The 19,953-nt window shown below is 34.2% G+C and overlaps 1 protein-coding gene across 1 annotated transcript; it reads right to left on the bottom strand.

The window, feature by feature from the left end:
• Positions 1–13,916: 13,916 nt before the first annotated feature.
• Positions 13,917–19,541, bottom strand: LOC149261373 (large ribosomal subunit protein eL38z/eL38y). Its single transcript, XM_089422069.1, has 3 exons — positions 19,377–19,541; positions 15,430–15,613; positions 13,917–14,322 (listed from the first exon to the last, which is right to left on the bottom strand). Exons 1-3 carry the CDS (start codon positions 19,377–19,379, stop codon positions 14,300–14,302), a joined length of 210 nt encoding a protein of 69 aa, XP_089278195.1. The 5' UTR covers positions 19,380–19,541; the 3' UTR covers positions 13,917–14,299.
• Positions 19,542–19,953: the final 412 nt, after the last annotated feature.

Consider the following 19,953-nt stretch of genomic DNA (forward strand, 5'->3'; position numbering starts at 1 on the left):
CTGTGCGATCCAATCACTCTAAGCTTAGAATTCTTCCATAATTTTGACAACTATTGGAGGGGCTCTCTTTCCCCCAACTTCATCTCCTAGAGTAGGAGGATGGTTGGCATTTCCTTCTTATTATAGATTTAACTTCAGACATTTGTTTATTAGAGCCCAACCCCTTGCAATTCTGGGTGATGAATTTCATTATTTGTTGTGTGATTTGTTGTCTCTAGAATGGAGTCTATGGTTTATTTTCTTGACATTTCTAGTGACCTTTTTGTATGGATTAATTATCATCTAGGTCCCCATCTCCTTATCTTTATCATTTTTTTCATTCCAAAGCTGCTAATTTGTCTTCCTCCCTACTTTTCTTTATGAATGATCTATTTCCTTTTCCCGGCTTGCATCTGATTTTTCATCTACAAAGCTTGTTGGTAAGCCTCTACCATGTGCTTTGAGGACCTTAGGGGAGTGGAACTATGCTTATTCTAAATCTAAACCCTCCCCTTGAGTCCCATGGGATCCTCCTCTATGGGAGGCATCCCTTTTGGTGCTACAGGAGAAGAGGGCTTAGTGGGGCTTTGGGCCTTCGTCATTATTTCTATAGTAGCTGGAATTTCCCCTTTTTTCGGCGACTTATTCAAGATATCGAAGCTATTGTTTGGATTTATGGATGTCTTGTTATTACTAGCAAAGGTTCCCTCTCCAAGCATTGGCCCTTGCTTTTTTGGAGACATGGACGCTTTCCTTTTCTTCCGTATGGTCGCTTGAGGAGGAACTTGGTTGTTTTTCTTTACGGGGCCTCTTCTCCTTTTTTGTTGCTACCACTGTTTTGCATCATCATGCTGCTTTGGTTGCTCTTCTGCCTTCTTCTTACAATTGTGTGTGAAATGGCCATATTCATGGAAAAATTTGCATTTAAATGGAAGTTGATCATAATTAGCTTCATACAAATTGTATGTGAGAACAATTGTATAGGCTTAGATTTATTGTTGTTGATAAAGACTTGTCTAGGTCCACCTCCATACTACAGATCTTAGTAAAGGATTGCAATCATTCCTGTGGCTCAACTCGGTCGATGTATTTTCCAAGATAATTTCCTATACACCTGAAAGTTTCCTCATTCTAGCAATGTAGCAGGAAGGGAAGCTTGACCTATACTAGGACTATTGTCGAAACATCACATTCACGATTAAAATCTGGACTCCAAATTTCCAAATATAACCTTTGGGCCCCCATGAAGTAGAGACAATTCATGAAGATGAGACCTCACTTTCTTTGTCTTCGAATAGGAAGGTGTAAAACCCTCATTCAAAAAATAGCATTGAAACCTTATTTTTAATCTTGGGAATCCTGTGCTTATTGATTCATTTCCACAGGGATCTTGGAGAGGACCATAAGCCCATAAACTAACCGGTAAGCCCTTGATCTGCAAGCTTCAGAGCCATCAATATGGATTGAGAGGTGTGAACCTCCACCTTTGGAATGTCATTGATCTTCTTCACAAATTTGGAGGATGTGGCCTTCTGAAAACATGGCCCTCCAACAAGAAGGATGTTGAATGCTAATATGTCTGAAGAGGGTAACAGGGAGGATATGATGGCCTTCTCAAACCCACAAAAATAATAACAATAATAATAATAATATCGATAAGTAACAGGATCACAACGCTTTGAAAATAAACCTTGGTATCTGTTTAACTAATGGAAATCACATTACTTAATTGACGGTTGAAATGCTGAGAGGTTATTTCCAAAATCTTTTTGCAATTAAATACATTTAAAAATATATATATCCAAATTATTAAACGAACTTTAACCAAAATATATACAAATCATTTGTTACAATGATTATTATTAAAAAAATTATGAGTTTGGGAATTTAGTACCACATTTAATTGAACTTCCTCTGTATTTCAAATTAGAAAAGGTCATTTAATATTAGAAAAGAAATAAATGAGTTTGGACTTTTGCAAAATGAGTCTCCTTTATACCCAAAATTAGAAGGGACACTCCTTTATTAACATGACCAATTTCCAAAGGTTGGGGGCGAGGAGGAGCTTTTACCACATGCATTAATGGGAATATCCCTTCCCCTGTGATCTACAAACAACCAACAAAAACTTACATGCTCCTGCAAGATCTATTTTTAGCTACAAAGAGAAAAATTCAAGATCTCATTATCATTAGTGATTCTACCATTCTTTTATGTCACCTCATAAATGGGTGTTTTATGTTTGGCATCAAACTCCAAGATATTGTAAAAAAAATCTATTATATGCTAGGAAGTTTTCACTCCAAATCATTTATTCATGTTCACTTTCACAACAAGGTGAACCTCCCCGCTACGAGGAGGTCCATCTAGCAAAAGGAAATCTTAACATGGAAGGGTTTTTAAGCTTAACCCCAATTCTTATAGCTTAACAACAACAATATCAAATAGAATTTCATGATGATAATAAAATGTTGAAAGAAAATAAAAAAACATGTAAGTGGAAATAAACTTTAATGAAGAAATACTCGTTTTAAAATTTTATTATTAATCTTAAAATACTAAATAAATTATTATATTTAAATCAATGTAAATAAATTATTGTATTCACATTTGATTATATATATATATATATTAAAAACCCATGTAAGTGGGAAATAAATGGTAATGAAGAACATACTCATTTTAAAATTTTATTATTAATCTTAAAATAATAAATAAATTATTATTATTATTTATATATATAAGAATGCCACTTAACAACAATTATATTTAAATGTCATCTGCCAACATATTATAATACTTATACAAAGTCTTCAAAATCAAACTTTGAATTTAAAACTTTTTTTTGTAGGTTGGTAATATATTACCCAAGGTAAAAGATTTGAACTTAGAACCTCAACGACCAAATTCCTCGCTTACATGGTTATCGTCAGTCGGGATAGCTCACATGGGATACTATGAATTTAAAACTTTGTATAAAATGAATTGTCCATCAAGTAAGAATATATCATTTTTTGACAAGGAACTACTAGAATGTTTAGTTCCTATGTATGTGTGTAAAGGTAATTTGTATAAAACTGTGTCTTTGGAAAAAAAAGGAAATTTTTTCATCAATATGATAATGCAAATTTACATTTTTCAGATGCATGGATCTGCAATTTTGTAGGATCTATTGATCCCATATCTAAGTGACTCATGGTCAGCTAGTACCTTTTTTGGATTCTTTGTCCTCGTAATATACAAATCAAGTCCTACCACGAAGCTTAATTCTTTTACTAAGCACGAAAAATATAGTTTGTAGGATTACAGGTACTCATTGAGCATTACATCAATAAATATTTTCAGATATCATTAGGTAGCTACAACCTGTTGATTTAGAGGACCACCTTTTGTGAAGGGTTGGTGGTAGAAATCATAAAAGGTCACTGCTATGTCCTCCTTTATGAGCCATTGCCCATAATCCAACTGAATAACTTCTTTAGACAAGGAATTTGTATGTGTTGTGTTCCCTGTAAACATGGCAGCAAAAGTAAATGCCTTATGTGAATTTTATACACAAAATTTCCTCCAACAAGGGTAGAAGTTCTTGATCATGACATCTCTGATTTCCATTAACCCAATTAACAACACTCATGTAGTCATCGTAAAGTTAGATGGATCCAAAGCCCTATTCTTTTACAAAAAGGAGGAGCTTCAATGTCATCAACTCAACATAATTATTCGTACCCATCCCCAGACCCATCAATAAGACAAAAACTATGATTCTCCAAGAGGTGAAAGACATACATCAACATGAGAAGACAAAAAAGAACACTAATGTTACAAGCAAAAAACCAGTGAATCATAAAAACTATTGGGTGGAATCTCCAAACATTTGTGCTAGCTGGTCACTCCCCTTTGAGGAGAAGGAGATGTTGGTTGATCACGTGTCTAGAATGATCAGCGTGTCATCTATATTGTTGAATTTTTCCTCCAACTCTACCAATTTGATATAATTCTCTTATAGATTCCTATACCTCCCCATTCAGCATGCAATATTCAAATGACAATTAACCTTGTGTCGACTTCGTAACATGATCAATTAAATCACTATAGCACATGCAATGTGCCAACCACAGTGAGTCCAAACGCCCTTTCATGTGAGTTGGTGTCATACCAAGACAAGGGAATGCTCACCCATGAGCACCCTCATTGGGAGAAGTAAGTTTTATATTTTTAATACAATAAATCTCTCATTAATATGTAATTAAATAAATAACTAATTCATTTAAAAAAAAAAAAAATCCACTTGCATTGATTAAGAAACTAATCTATCTAAATAATCTTTCAAAAGACGTTTACCTCAATTGTTTATAGCAAACTTACTCCTAGAAGATTATTTACTCTTCTAATATGACTTTCTCGTTAATAAATCAAATCATAAAAATCAATTCCATGAAAATTAAAAAGATTTGCCTCAATTATTCCTAACAAATTTTCTTTCAAAAAATTTACCATTATTACAAGTTTTTTTCATTAAAAATGAAATTTATAAATATTTGAACCAAATAAATATAAATCAACAAAGCAAATTTTATTTATTTAATTAAAAAAACATTCGCATACCTTTAACTTTGTCCAATTTCTTACCTTTAGAAGTGACAAAATGATAAAATACTAACTATTTCCCAATTCCTTACCTTTAAAAAAACCAAAATAATAAAATGCTCATAACTAACAACTCAATAATGATAGGTCTCCCATGGGCCAAAAAATTAGATAAACTACATTTTTTACAAGCAAAGTACATAAATTTTTACCATTGCACTAATGTATTAATAATATTAAATCCATATGACTCTAGCAAACTCAATATTAAAAAATTAGACAAACTACATTTTTTTATAGTGAAAGTACATAAATTTTTACCATTGCCCTCCATTTATTAAGAATATTAAATTCATGTGACTCTAGCAAGCTCAACAACTTCATGCAATAAATATTTTTAATGTGACTCCTATGTTGTATGAAGCCCACTTTCATCTAACATCTAAACGAGTAAGATAGCACCTTGATATTAAGATTGTAAATAAAGTAAATGGAACGTCTAATATTAAGAATGTAAATAAAGTAAATCATAGTTGAGAATATTGCATACAATTGTATTCATCACTGGAATCATAATAATGATTTATTATCAAAACTTATATGAAATAAATTTATATGACAGCTACATAGATTAATAAGAAATTTATTGTTCAGGGAGGCAATGGTAAGGGATTTATCTTTTTTTCCTAGAAAAATAATTAAAGGTTTTGGAAATTTGATGTGCAATTTAATAATGTAACGAGTGCATATGTTTTTTTTAAAGGCATTTATGTAATCATATCCTCTCATCTCGTTTGTCTAATGTTGTTTGGTGACTCAATTGATGATTAGACACATGATTAAAGGAACAATGACTAAAGACCTAAGATTAGAAACTATTGTCAATCAAACCTAATACTAGATCATCTGCCAAGTAGAATGGTTTCATGTCAAGCGATAAAACAACCATGAGGCAGACACCCAAGCCAATAAGGCTATAGCAATGAATCATAAAGAAGTTTTTCTCGAAAAAAATGGTTTCATGTCAAGCAACAAAACAACAATGATGTCAACACTCAAGCCAACAAGGTTATAACAATGAATCATAAAGAGGTTTTTCTTTTAATGGAAAACATCATGACATCCATCCAATCCTTTAACATAGTTGCCCAGCAACTTTGAATTCGTAATCATACCAAGTGATACAATCGAAAAACCCTATTAATCATACCAAGTGATATCGTCGAAAAACCCTATATCACACAAAAATAACTCGCCACACCCTTTCCTGATAGAAGCTCATGTCACCAATGGAGATTATATCACCTCATGTTTCCTCCCACATGCACATTTTAGGATTAAACAATGTCTACAAATAGATTGCACTCCACAAAATTGACACGCTATGACAATGAGCAATCAGGTTGATTAAACAAGATCTAAGCCAAAACTTAGCCCCCCTTTGCTTGTTCTAGCTTTCATTCTTTGCTCTCAAAGTAGTGACAAACATTCACAAGCTCTACGCCACCTGTAACACCCCTACGCAACATGATTCCAATGAACTATGTTTTGGATTGGACATTTCTTTAAGCATTCTACTTCATCTCAAGAGGAGAATTAATGCTATGGAACAAAAGGTAGAGTGTGTGTTTAAGCTTGGGATAGTCAATTGAAGGTCACTGGTCCCCCTAGTGATGGCATATTAAGACACTCCCCCCTCCCCCCCCCCCCCCCCTTCTTCAACAATTCTAGTTCTTGTGGTTGTGAATACTAGTATTCTTGGCGATTCCCCTCCCCTGTCCCTTCTTCAACAATTCTAGTACTAATGGTTGAGAATACAAGTATTATTGGCAATCAATTCTCTTACCAATATAAAAATTGTCTATTGTATTTTGTTTTTGCCTCCGTCGTTATGTATCAACATGATCAATTAAATCACTATAGCACATGCAATGTGCCAACCACAGTGAGTCCAAATGCCCTTTCATGTGAGCTGGTGTCATACCAAGACAAGGGAATGCTCACCCATGAGCACCCTCATTAGGAGAAGTAAGTTAACTAATTCATTTAAATAATATTTAAAGAAGAAAGCAAAAAAACAAAACAAAAAACCACTTGCATTGATTAAGAAACTAATCTATCTAAATAATCTTTCAAAAGACATTTACCTCAATTGTTTATAGCAAACTTACTCCTAGAAGATCATTTACTCTTCTAATATGACTTTCTCGTTAATAAATCAAATCATAAAAATCAATTCCATGAAAATTAAAAAGATTTGCCTCAATTCTTCCTAACAAATTTTCTTTCAAAAAATTTACCATTATTACAAGTTTTTTTCATTAAAAATGAAATTTATAAATATTTGAACCAAATAAATATAAATCAACAAAGCAAATTTTATTTATTTAATTAAAAAAGCATTCACATACCTTTAACTTTGTCCAATTTCTTACCTTTAGAAGTCACAAAATGATAAAATACTAACTATTTCCCAATTCCTTACCTTTAAAAAAACCAAAATAATAAAATGCTCATAACTAACAACTCAATAATGATAGGTCTCCCATGGGCCCAAAAAATTAGATAAACTACATTTTTTACAAGCAAAGTACATAAATTTTTACCATTGCACTAATGTATTAATAATATTAAATCCATATGACTCTAGCAAACTCAATATTAAAAAATTAGACAAACTACATTTTTTATAGTGAAAGTACATAAATTTTTACCATTGCCCTCCATTTATTAAGAATATTAAATTCATGTGACTCTAGCAAGCTCAACAACTTCATGCAATAAATATTTTTAAAATGTGACTCCTATGTTGTATGAAGCCCACTTTCATCTAACATCTAAACGAGTAAGATAACACCTTGACATTAAGATTGTAAATAAAGTAAATGGAACGTCTAATATTAAGAACGTAAATAAAGTAAATCATAGTTGAGAATATTGTATTCATCACTATAATAATGATTTATTATCAAAACTTATATGAAATAAATTTATATGATAGCTACATAGATTAATAAGAAATTTATTGTTCAAGGAGGCAATGAGTGCATATGTTTTTTTTTAAAGGCATTTATGTAATAATATCCTCTCATCTCGTTTGTCTAATGTTATTTGGTGACTCAATTGATGATTAGACACATGATTAAAGGAACAATGACTAAAGACCTAAGATTAGAAACTATTGTCAATCAAACCTAATACTAGATCATCTGCCAAGTAGAATGGTTTCATGTCAAGCAATAAAACAACCATGAGGCAAACACCCAAGCCAATAAGGCTATAGCAATGAATCATAAAGAAGTTTTCCTGGAAAAAAATGGTTTCATGTCAAGCAACAAAACAACGATGATGTCAACACTCAAGCCAATAAGGCTATAACAATGAATCATAAAGAGGTTTTTCTTTTAATGGAACACATCATGACATCCATCCAATCCTTTAACATAGTTGCCCAGCAACTTTGAATTCATAATCATACCAAGTGATACAATCAAAAAACCCTATTAATCATACCAAGTGATATCGTCGAAAAACCCTATATCACACAAAAATAACTCACCACACCCTTTCCTGATAGAAGCTCATGTCACCAATGGAGATTATATCACCTCATGTTTCCTCCCACATGCACATTTTAGGATTAAACAATGTCTACAAATAGATTGCACTCCACAAAATTGACAATGAGCAATCAGGTCGATTAAACAAGATCTAAGCCGAAACTTAGCCCCCCTTTGCTTGTTCTAGCTTTCATTCTTTGCTCTCAAAGCAGTGACAAACATTCACAAGCTTTATGCCACCTGTAACACCCCTACGCAACATGATTCCAATGAACTATGTTTTGGATTGGACATTTCTTTAAGCATTCTACTTCATCTCAAGAGGAGAATTGATGTTATGGAACAAAAGGTAGAGTGTGTGTTTAAGCTTGGGATAGTCAATTGAAGGTCACTGGTCCCCCTAGTGATGGCATATTACGACATTCCCCCCTCCCCCCGCCCTTCTTCAACAATTCTAGTTCTTGTGGTTGTGAATACTAGTATTCTTGGTGATTCCCTTCCCCCGTCCCTTCTTCAACAATTCTAGTACTAATGGTTGAGAATACAAGTATTATTGGCAATCAATTCTCTTGCCAATATAAAAATTGTCTATTGTATTTTGTTTTTGCCTCCATCATTATGTAAATCTATGAAGTTTAGGCTACAACTAATCATGCATTTTTACAATCTACATACATCCTATGCAGTGAAATAACTCCTTCACAACAAATCAATCTTCATTTTTTTCTCTTTAACAATGTTAATTACGTTTACCCTAATCATTGTATGAACTAGTCAATCCTCTATCTCAAAATTATATCAAAGCACAAAGAGGTTAGTGTCTAGACCGCTGCAACTAATCACATGTTTTTACATCCTATGAAGTGAAATCACTACTTTGCAACAAATAAAGCTTGGCTTTTTTTCTCTTTAACAATGTTAATTATGTATACCTCGATCATTGTATGAGCTAGTCAGTCCTTCTCAAAATATATCAAAGCACAAAGGTTATTGTTTAGGCTGCAACTAATCAAGTGTTTTTACATCCTATGTAATGAAATAGCTCCACGACAACAAATCAAGCTTGCCTTTTTTTCTCTGGTTGTATGAGTAGTCAATCCTCTATCTCAATTTATATCAAAGCACAAAGAGCTTAGTTGGTACATGAAACTAGTGACCAAAGAATTCTTTCTTATTCAAAGATAGAAATATGAATCCTCCCCATATGCTTCAATCAGATTTTATAAATGTTTTCTAATTTTAGTTATAAAAATAATAAATTTGTTGTTTTAGACTAAACTTAGTCAGATTTTATAAATATTTTCCAATTTTAGTTACAAAAATATTAAAGTCGTCGTTTTAGACAAAACTTAGTCAGATTTTATAAATATTTTCCAATTTTAGTTATAAAAATAATAAAGTTGTTATTTTAAACAAAACTTCAAGGAAGAGACTTGTATGATAAACCTGGATAATGGTTTACTTATTTGAAGACAACGAATTATCCATGTTTGGTCACAATTTAACCAAATAGATAAACAACATCAAAAAAACCAAGGTAATTACTATAAACAATTTGTATCAAAAAATTACAACATAACTAAGAATATAAAGGTCACTTAAGTTGTCCGAAAAAAAAATTCAAAAAATATATTGCAAATTTTCTTATTTCTCCCAAATATTTAAAAAGAGCAATTTAACCATTTATCACAATTATCATTAAAGAACTCGAAGAATCCAAAAATTACAAAAAAGAATAATCCTAAAAACAAAAAATTACAAAGTATAAAGCTATCAATATCGACCTCATAGAGCTTAAGCCAATACAAAGCTATCAATATATATCTAATTAACCTAAAACAATATAAAATAACAAAGTCCTCACAAACAAGCCAATACCATATAATTGGCCTTTCAAAAGAAACCTAAACCTTTATTATAATAAAGACAAATTTAAGGACAACAATGTAAATGTCCTTCACTGCTATCAATATATATCTAATTAACCTAAACCAATACAAAATAATGAAGTCCTCACAAACAAGCCAATACCATATAATTGGCGTTCCAAAAGCCTAAACCTTTTGTGAAAGAAACCTAAACCTTTATTAAAATGAAAACAAATTTAAGGACAGCAATATAAATGTCATTCACTGTTCTCTAAAAAGTCTATACATTGACACTTAATTGATAAATTGAAATTATGAAACTCATTCATGAAAGAAACCTAAACCTTTATACACTATGACACTTAATTGAAAATTGAAATTATAAAACCCATTAGTGAAAGAAACCTAAACTTTTATTAAAATAAAGACACTTAATTGAAAATTGAAATTAAAAAACCCATTAGTGAAAGAAACCTAAACCTTTATTAAAATAAAGACACTTAATTGAAAATTGAAATTATAAAACCCATTACTGAAAGAAACCTAAACCTTCAAGGTTTAAAATAAAACCACATTTAAGGACAATCATATAAATGTCTTTCACTTTTCTCTAGAAAGTCTATACATTGCGACACTTGATTGAAAATTGAAATTATAAATCCCATTTGGAAATTTTTAGAAAAATGAAGCCAAAGAGACACCTAAACATTTATGAAAATAAAGACAATTTACTCTAAAAACAAATAGAAAAATTTAAAGACATTAGCCGTTTCAAAAACCTAGACTCTAAATGAGGAAGGTGGATTTGAAATTGAGATAAAGCTCTTCCACTTCTCTCTTAAAATAAAATCTGTATATTGTACCACCAAATTAAAACTATAAAAGCCATCTAGGACCTTTTTAGTGAAAAGGAAGATAGGTTTGAAAATGAGATGAAGCTCTTTAACTTCTCTTAAAATAAAATCTGTATATTTGTGCCACCAAATTAAGATTATAAAAGCCATCTGGGACCTTTTTAGTGGGGACGGGAAAAAAAATTGACCATTGTATAAAGCTTTTTCACTCTTTTGAAATTATGCTGCATAGTGTTAATAAATTGAAATTATATTTGGAAACCATGTACGTTTCTTAATAAAATTTAAAATTTCCTTTCAAACTAAACTTACGAATAAATCAATATAAGAAATAAAAAATCTCATTAGATTAACCATAACAGAGTAAGAAATGAAAATATGTTATATATGATAACAGAAAAATGCCATTAATATCAAAATGACATCATTAAATTGAAATTATAAAAACCATTTGGGACCGTCTTGATTGATTATTTGGAAACTATGTCAATCCCATTAATAAAAAATTTATAATTCGTTTTCAAACTACCTTGTGAATAAAGCAGAATAAACCAAAATAAGAAACCAAGACATCATTTACTTGGGTAACCGTAACCGAATAAGATAAAATGAAAAGATAACGTAAATAACATTTCAAAATAGCACAGAATCTGTCAACAGAAAATACAAAACCAAACCTGAAACTAAGAACAAAAGAGAAAAGTTTATGCATCAATGTACACTCAACAACAAATCATTACAAGCTTGTATAGGTTGGGTTAAATATAAATACTGTTTGATTTGAAAATAATAAATACAATATCATACACATCTGAAAAGTAATTCCGTATTAACTGAGATATACACCATTAGTTTATTAGTTTATAATAAGAGTAGCATAAACATAGACTAAGGGTTCTCAGGTGTTCTCCCGTAACCTCAAAGATGCGATTTAAACATCTGATAGATCTATCATAGGTTTTTGAAGGATTCGGACCAGGCTTGCCGGAAATCGGGTGTTAGAAAACACATGGACAATGACATCAATAATAATAACCAGACCCAAGGATGACAATTGTCCATCCCCGGAGCCTCACAATGTACTATGGAGAGTGCACCGACAGATGGACCAAGAGCTCACTGGGTTCATCAAATGGCCTTCAGGTGTCCCAATCAACCGAGAACATCAAATATGCAATTTGAAACACTCATAAATCAATATCACAGATTTTTGGGGGATTCCGACAAGGCTGGCCAGATAATAGTGTATTGTAATAAAACTAAGGACATTGGATCAACCACAATATTCACGTCCCTCCTCAGAGCCTGTCTAATAATGTCCTGCAGAGAATGCAGTGAATAAAGCGCCTATAGAGGTTCATCCACCAGAATGGGTTCACCAAGACCTACCGGCTTTCACTACCTTATCTATAAGCCATATGCTATAGTCCCTCTCACAAACCGCTAACTGGGACAAGGAATGGCTAGTACGATTCAACGGATTCGCTAGGTGTTGGAATCCCGTGTTCACTTTTTACTTACGGTTGCTCCTTTTTAGGTGCCCAAATATAACTAATAGTTTGAAGTTGACACAACAATAATTTGCTGATTGACACACCCTTAATAGCTGAAGTCGGGAAGCCTAAATTTTGGAAACATCCGACAACTTACTACTGCAAAATAAACAAAAAATCAAGGATAATTCTGTACATACAAATCATCAACGGGCTCGAGATACCACCAATATGCTGAAGTGAGATAAGGAGGGACTCATATCATGTATAGGAATCCCTTCGACGACTAGATTTGCTAAGGCAGCACCTTGGCAACCCTTTCTACGAAGAGGTGAAGACAAATTTGGGTGCATGGTCTTCGGGACTAATGAAACTGGCAAAGCTTGTGATGATACCACCAATATGCTGAAGTGAGATAAGGAGGGACTCATATCATGTATAGGAATCCCTTCGACGACTAGATTTGCTAAGGCAGCACCTTGGCAACCCTTTCTACGAAGAGGTGAAAGACAAATTTGGGTGCATGGCCTTCGGGACTAATGAAACTGGCAAAGCTTGTGATGATAAACACTGCCTTTGGCTCAATTGCCTACCCTATATCTGCTCCATAATGGATGCTCCCAAAATTGCTTAAAAAGGGTCAGTCAAATTCTCCGCCTTCCTTTCAGGAACAAGTTGATATATAAAAAACACCATAAAACAACCACAGTGACAATGAGAAGTCCACATCCGATGACTTGGGGTTGAACCCATGCAGACCTTTTTTCGAAAAGGAAGCCAAAAGGCATTATGATTTCTTTAGCACATCTAATCATCGAAATTATACCTACGGAGAGACTCGGGGTTGAATCCAATGCAGAGACCTTTTCTGGAGAAGATAGCCAAAAGGCTTTACAATATCTTTTGCACTTCCAGTCAACAAGGAGAAAGGTGATTTAAATGAAGTGCTTGAGCAGGGGACGTTTCTAACAGTTTATATCTAGAAACTATATCACAATAGAAATGCCTATTAAACAATATCATACCCTTGTTCAAAAATTAACCCAAAGTTTAGTTAAATAATATTTGTACAGTTTCTTTGTGATTATGACGTAGGGAGTTATTTATACATGGTAAATGGAGGGAACCATCCGTGCCAGATCTAAACATGTGGACCAAAATCAACACCTTGGGGAGCCCCAAATAAGTAATCAAACATATGGATGATTGCAAACATACAGAATGTTTGTATTGATAATTACAGGTGTAAAGGGGTAACTGGTAGGCAGTAACTGAATACAAATGGTAGGCAGTAATTGAATACAAATGGTTCCAACACCAAAACAAGAGTGAAGATCTAAATAAAATGTGTAAAGCATAATAGTCCACAAAAGCAGGACATTTTGCAATATTTGTATTCTTGTTTAATACATTCTGGTTAACGACATAACTTTCAAAATGATACAATTCCCATTAAATAATATCATCATATATGTCCTTGGCATTAGCTCGTCTATAATGAGACGCTATTTTTAATTAATTTTTTTTCGATGGGAACAAAAAAAATTCATTCTAGACACATCAATGAAGTCAAAATGAATACAAGCCTACCAAACTAATTCTAATGATATCTATAAAAGTTCACTAACCAACGTTTGAAATAAAATTAATGGTTTACCTCAATAGAACCTATAGAAGACCTTTCAGGTCAACAAACAGCCTTATAGGTCACATTCTCACTAACAGCAAGGCAAAACATTCGTTGAGCTAAAACATTACATATGTTCGACATGACTAATAACAGTTATTTCTCAATTGAAAACGATATTTGTCCACTTGATAAAAAGTGATTCGTGTAAATTAATCTTCTTAAAAAATTGCACAGGAAAATGATAGCATCATATCCTTGAATGTTTAGCAAATGTGAAATGATTTCCTCAAATGTTTCGAATGAGGAATGCTTCGGATCTCCAAGCATCTTATAGGTCTTGAACAGTCAAGCCTGCAGAAGACAGGAAAAATGAAATAAGCAACAAAATTAAAAGTCAATTTCCTTCAAAACACAGCCAAACACGATAGTGGGACACTGGATCTTTTATGTTCCAACATTTTTATCATAATGCATTATTTATAAAGCCACTCATTGATTTCATTATATTCCTCTTTTTGCTCAAGTACAGACAAAACAAATTGTACAATCGTTCAGCTTGTACTTTTACAAGTGACATTAAATTTAGAGATTCGCAATTAAAATAATCCTGCAAACAATTATAGCCAGGGTAGTAAGATGCACACAGCAAGGAAGTGCATACGATTTCACCCCAGGAAAGAATGTGACCTCATTTGGTATTTTTCTTCATAATGCATTATTTATAACACAATTGATTATATTGCATTTATATTTGTGCTCAAGTGCAGACAAACACCTATACCTTTATGAGTGACTATTTAGCTATAGAGATTCACAATTAAAATAAACCTGCAAACAATTAACCATGATAGTAGAGGCACCCAGCAAGGAAGTGAACAAGTTTTCACCCCAAAATAGAGAGCCATTATTCGATAATGATGGGATCAGGAGACACAACTAACAAATTCGAGAACCATCATATAAACATATATTGAATAGCATGGCACATGCTAACACACAAAATTGTGCAAGTCTTTAAGGCTGCTAACTGCACCACTAGATGTGTCAGCCAGAAGCCTTGCTACATAAAGACATCCATTTGAAAATATGGGCCAAGCTTACTCTTCCATGCATATATCAATAATTCTAATTGCAACGTATGGACCAGCTATAAATTAACAAAGCTATTGTTTTTGACATATTAATATTCCCTTCATTTTTTATTTTTGGAAATAAAACAAATATGCATGTGGCCAGTAAAATAAATGCCAGACAACACATTATCTACTTCAGCACATCTGATAGGACGAAATATCAAGACAAATGCAACCTGAGCTGGCATTTGTGTCAATGTCAAAAATAAATCTACGGAAACAAATAAAAAACAAACAAACTCACTCCAAATCCCTGATCTACTGAAACTGATTCAAGCAGCCATAGATGCAATGAACAAAGAAAGTGCTGGAAAAATCCACAAACCTGGTGGCAGTGATTGCTTCAGCTTGTCAGCCTTCTCTGAGTCAAAGACACAGAGAGTGTAAAGGTACTTTTTACACCGAACCTTGAACTTGACAACATCCTTGCTCCTCTTTATCCTCACTGAACGCGCATCCTTGCGCCGTGCAGTGAGCAGAAAATCTTTGATCTCATTTATTTGTTTCGGCTACAGAAGGACAAATCACCAAGTTTATATCAATATTAACTTTCAATTCCTTTTAAAATTCCCAAGCAAACAACATTAACCCATGAATAAAAAAACATTATTAAAGTGAAGATCTCTGCAGAAACAAAATCGTTGATCAAGCATATCATCATATTTCATACCACCTCATAAGAAGAAGAAACAACTGGATGGTGCACAGATGTTAGTTGCCAATAATATTGTATAACAAAATTAACTACAGCTAAGATAAAGCAATCTACAATGCACAGATAGTTTTCCAGGAATTATTACAAATCAGAAAAACAAAGACTGGTCACTAGACATCCAAATAATAAAATACAATGAAAATTTACTACATATTTTATTTGCCAAATAGACATTCACCTTAAGAAAATAATTATAACCTTAATGCCTATGTGAGCAAACAGCATAATAAACGTCACAGATAATCTTTCCGTTAGGGATCTGTCTGTCCAAATATGATATACTATAAGTCCGAAATAGCAATAAGAATTAATTTGTGATTTCTTGGGAGCTTATGCATTTTTAAAATGCACCACTAAAAGAATCAGACCTTGGCAAATCCATAGAAACCTGCTCAATCTACTTAACGGATCCTGCAATGACAAGGAGTTTCCTCTGAAAATAAACTTATGCATCCAAATTCTCATTAATATAGCTTATAAATTATGATTAATAAAAAAACAAAAATAAAAATCTAAGGAAAAACACCGTCCAACTGATATTTCCACATTTTAATTAATATAGCTTACAATTATTAAACTAGATAACCAAAAAAAATAGTCAAATATAAGTCTTCAAAGATGATAAAAGATTGTTGTCTAATTTTTTTATCTTCTTTTGCAGCTATGCGTCTCGCTGGCCCAAAAGCCAACCTGTTTAAGAGGCCAAAAATTGTCCAGGTATTGAGCATTGAGCTTGGAAAGCTCCTGGAGTGGATTTCATACTGTTAAAATTGGCAACTAGGGCTAAATTCTACTTTTTGAAGAAGATAATTATTGCATTAAATTCTTCTTTTCGATAGGACCAAAATCTACCTAAAGATCAACAAATTTGGATAAGGAGAAATATATTTTTGAAATTAAACCCTCATGTGTATTTTATCAAGGTCAGCTTGGGGTTAATTTTACAAGTGAAACCACTCTCCTCCTATAAAAGGGAGTTTCCTCCAACCTCATTTGATCATCTCACACACACTATTTACTCTCTGAAATAGCCACAGGAAGAAGATGTTTCCAGTGAAGGAGGAAGGGCTAGGTCAATTTATTAACTACTTCTTGGAAGGTTGTTTGATGGGCTGAATTCCTTAGCCAGAAGGCCGAGTCTCCTAGGGACAAGTCTGGGCCTATGTGTGGATTGTTCTGAGCTTTCTGATCTTCTATTGCAGGTCCACGGTTTGAGCAAAGGCTGCCGCTGTGTATAAAGGCTGATCTTCTGGGCATGAACTTTATGGTGAATCTCTCCTAAAAGCAAGCCGCACTTGTTTGGATCACCTACAGCCAGGCTGCAGGCCTCTGCAGGCCGAAAATCTACAACTAAAAATCTGCAGTCTGTTATGCCTTATCAGGAGGTTGTGTAGTTGGTTTTTGAAGCCTAGAATAAGGCTTAAGGGCAATGAGTATTTGGACGGACTGTTTGAAGGGGAGTCACAGTCAATAGAAGGTCTAAAAGGTAGTAAATGGAATGCTGTAGCAGACTGTGTTTATGCCCTAGCCAGTCCTACCAGAATTGCAGAGAAGACGCCAGTCCTTGGAGCTTGCAAAGAGTGCCAGATTTGCAGCTTTGTTTGAGCCATCTCATGTCTGCAAAGAATGCCAGATTTGCAGCTTTGTTTAAACCATCTCATGTCTAAGGGTAGTGGTATTAGACCTTCACATTTGCAAGTCATTTTGACTTTGAATTATTGTATTCTCTCTCTGCTGAACATTTGATATTAATGATCGGAAGAATTGATAAAGGGTTTTCCCCGTCTTGGGTTCAACCCTGGCTTGCGCCATATCACTGTGTTCTCTTGTCTGGGCTGGCTTGAGCCATATCATTCTGTTCTCTTGTCTGGGCTGGCTTGAGCCATATTAAGGGCAATGAGTATTTGGATGGACTGTTTGAAGGGAAGTCACAGTCAATAGAAGGTCTAAAAGGTAGTAAATAGGATGCTGTAGCAGACTGTGTTTATGCCCTAGCCAGTCCTACCAGAATTGCAGAGAAGACGCCAGTCCTTGGAGCTTGCACAGAATGCCAGATTTGCAGCTTTGTTTGAGCCATCTCATGTCTAAGGGCAGCGGTATTAGACCTTCACATTTGCAAGTCATTTTGACTTTGAATTATTGTATTCTCTCTCTGCTGAACATTTGATATTAATGATCAGAAGGATTGATAAAGGGTTTTCCCCGTCTTGGGGTTTAACCCTGGCTTGTGCCATATCTGGGCTGGCTTAAGCCATATCATTGTGTTCTCTTGTCTGTTCTCTTGTCTGGGCTGGCTTGAGCCATATCATTGTTCTCTTGTCTGGGCTGGCTTGAGCCATATCATTGTGTTCTCTTGTATGTTCTCTTGTTTGGGCTAGCTTGAGCCATATTATTGTGTTCTCTTGTCTTGGCTTGTCTTCTACTTCTATCGTTCAGGTTATTTCTTCAGTTACTGTTTATATGATAATGAGTTATGTGATTGCTAATGGAATCAAAATGGATTGGTAAATGGGCTAATATGGATCAGTTTAGTACCTAAGTAAAGAACATGTCCCAAAATTTCACATACCCACTCCTTAATCCCTCTTAAAACCTTCTGTGCTCTTTTGCTACTTAATATACTGCCTCTTTTATGTTTTTCCAATGTTTCCTTTTGAACAATGCCACTTGACGATGGAGACATGGTTCAGCATCGAGAACAGCAGCAAGGCAGACCACACACCAAGACTCCGTTCCTCCAGAAACATGAGTAAATGGTCGGGGCCAATTGCTATGTCCGAAAAAAAGTTACCTGATCACAGCAGGCTTGGCGGGACAACAGGGTTTATAGTCGGTGCTTTGATCTTCCATAATGTTTCACCTGCGCGAGTAGTGCTTGTCTAATGTCCATCTAGTGATGTTAGGGTTCTCTGCAACACATAGCAAATGGAAGGTGACACGGTGAAGACCACTGAGTCAAAGGGATATCCCTTTCCTTTGGGTTGCGATAATCCCGACATGGCGGTTTCGGCATCCTTGAGCCAAAAGCGTATCTCTTTTCCTTCGGGTTGAGATAATTTCAACTTGCCATCTTGGATGGTCAAAATTTCTAAGTTCACCTTCGCTCGTATATGGCCACTTCTATCAATGGGGTGTTGTCTTACTAGTGAGGATAGCAGAATATTGATCAGCCCACCAGGGAAACCAAACCAATCTTGCTGTGGTATGCCTCGTCTGAATAGCAAGTGAAATTCAGACGGACGAGACCAACTGCAAATCCCGAGTGATGTTGGCTGAAAAGCTGCCCCTCCGATTTGGCACCTAATCCTAAGGAAGACTGTTAAATATGGTTGATCCCCAGAGGGCATGTGTGCGCTCTGTTAACGCTGTGTTTCATTGTTATTTAGCCTGCTGGAATGCAGCACTGGGCCTTGGACTCATTACCTAAATGATGGATACTGATTTAGGTAAAAGTATTATAACTATCATGCACGCAAACCAGTGAATCTCCACTGTAACAGGAAAAACATGATATGCTGTTATAACAAACAAATAATCCATTACGGTATCGATCTTACCATTTTGCTGCACCTATGGCTCCTGCTGCTGCGGCTGGTAGCTGTTGCCCCCTCTTCTCCGGCTTCGCGTTGATATGGCTTTCCCTTTTCTATTACTCAAGAGCAAACCCTAACGCCCAAAACCCTACTTCCCAACTAAAGTTTCTCGATTAATTAAATCAAAAAACCCTACTTCCCAACTAAGAGCATTTATATTTATATATATATATAAACAAACATGAGCGCGATCAAAATAAACTCTTCTCCATAACGAGAAAATTCAGCAATCAGGGCCCACATCTATACAAGTGTACACCGTGGCTGCCTATTCCCTCAAATGAGATGTAATCCGACTAAAAATTGTAAGACTTTAGTGTTAAATGAGGTGTATTTTGTAAGAGGTGATGCAATGTGCTTTTCCGATTATGGATTTGAATGGGTTTGAGGATAGTCAATACAGGTTAGGCTATAATAATGGTGTTATAAATTATTTTATAAATGAGGTTTAGTGGGACTATCTAATAATAAGGTTTAGTGGGACATACACGACGATAATATTTGAGAATGAACGTTCAAGTATAATTCAATTGTATAATTT

The sequence above is a fragment of the Pinus tabuliformis genome, chromosome 6 (assembly GCF_031772625.1).
Source record: "Pinus tabuliformis cultivar Carrire ecotype Pingquan chromosome 6, CPIR1, whole genome shotgun sequence".
NCBI classification, from domain to species: domain Eukaryota; kingdom Viridiplantae; phylum Streptophyta; class Pinopsida; order Pinales; family Pinaceae; genus Pinus; species Pinus tabuliformis.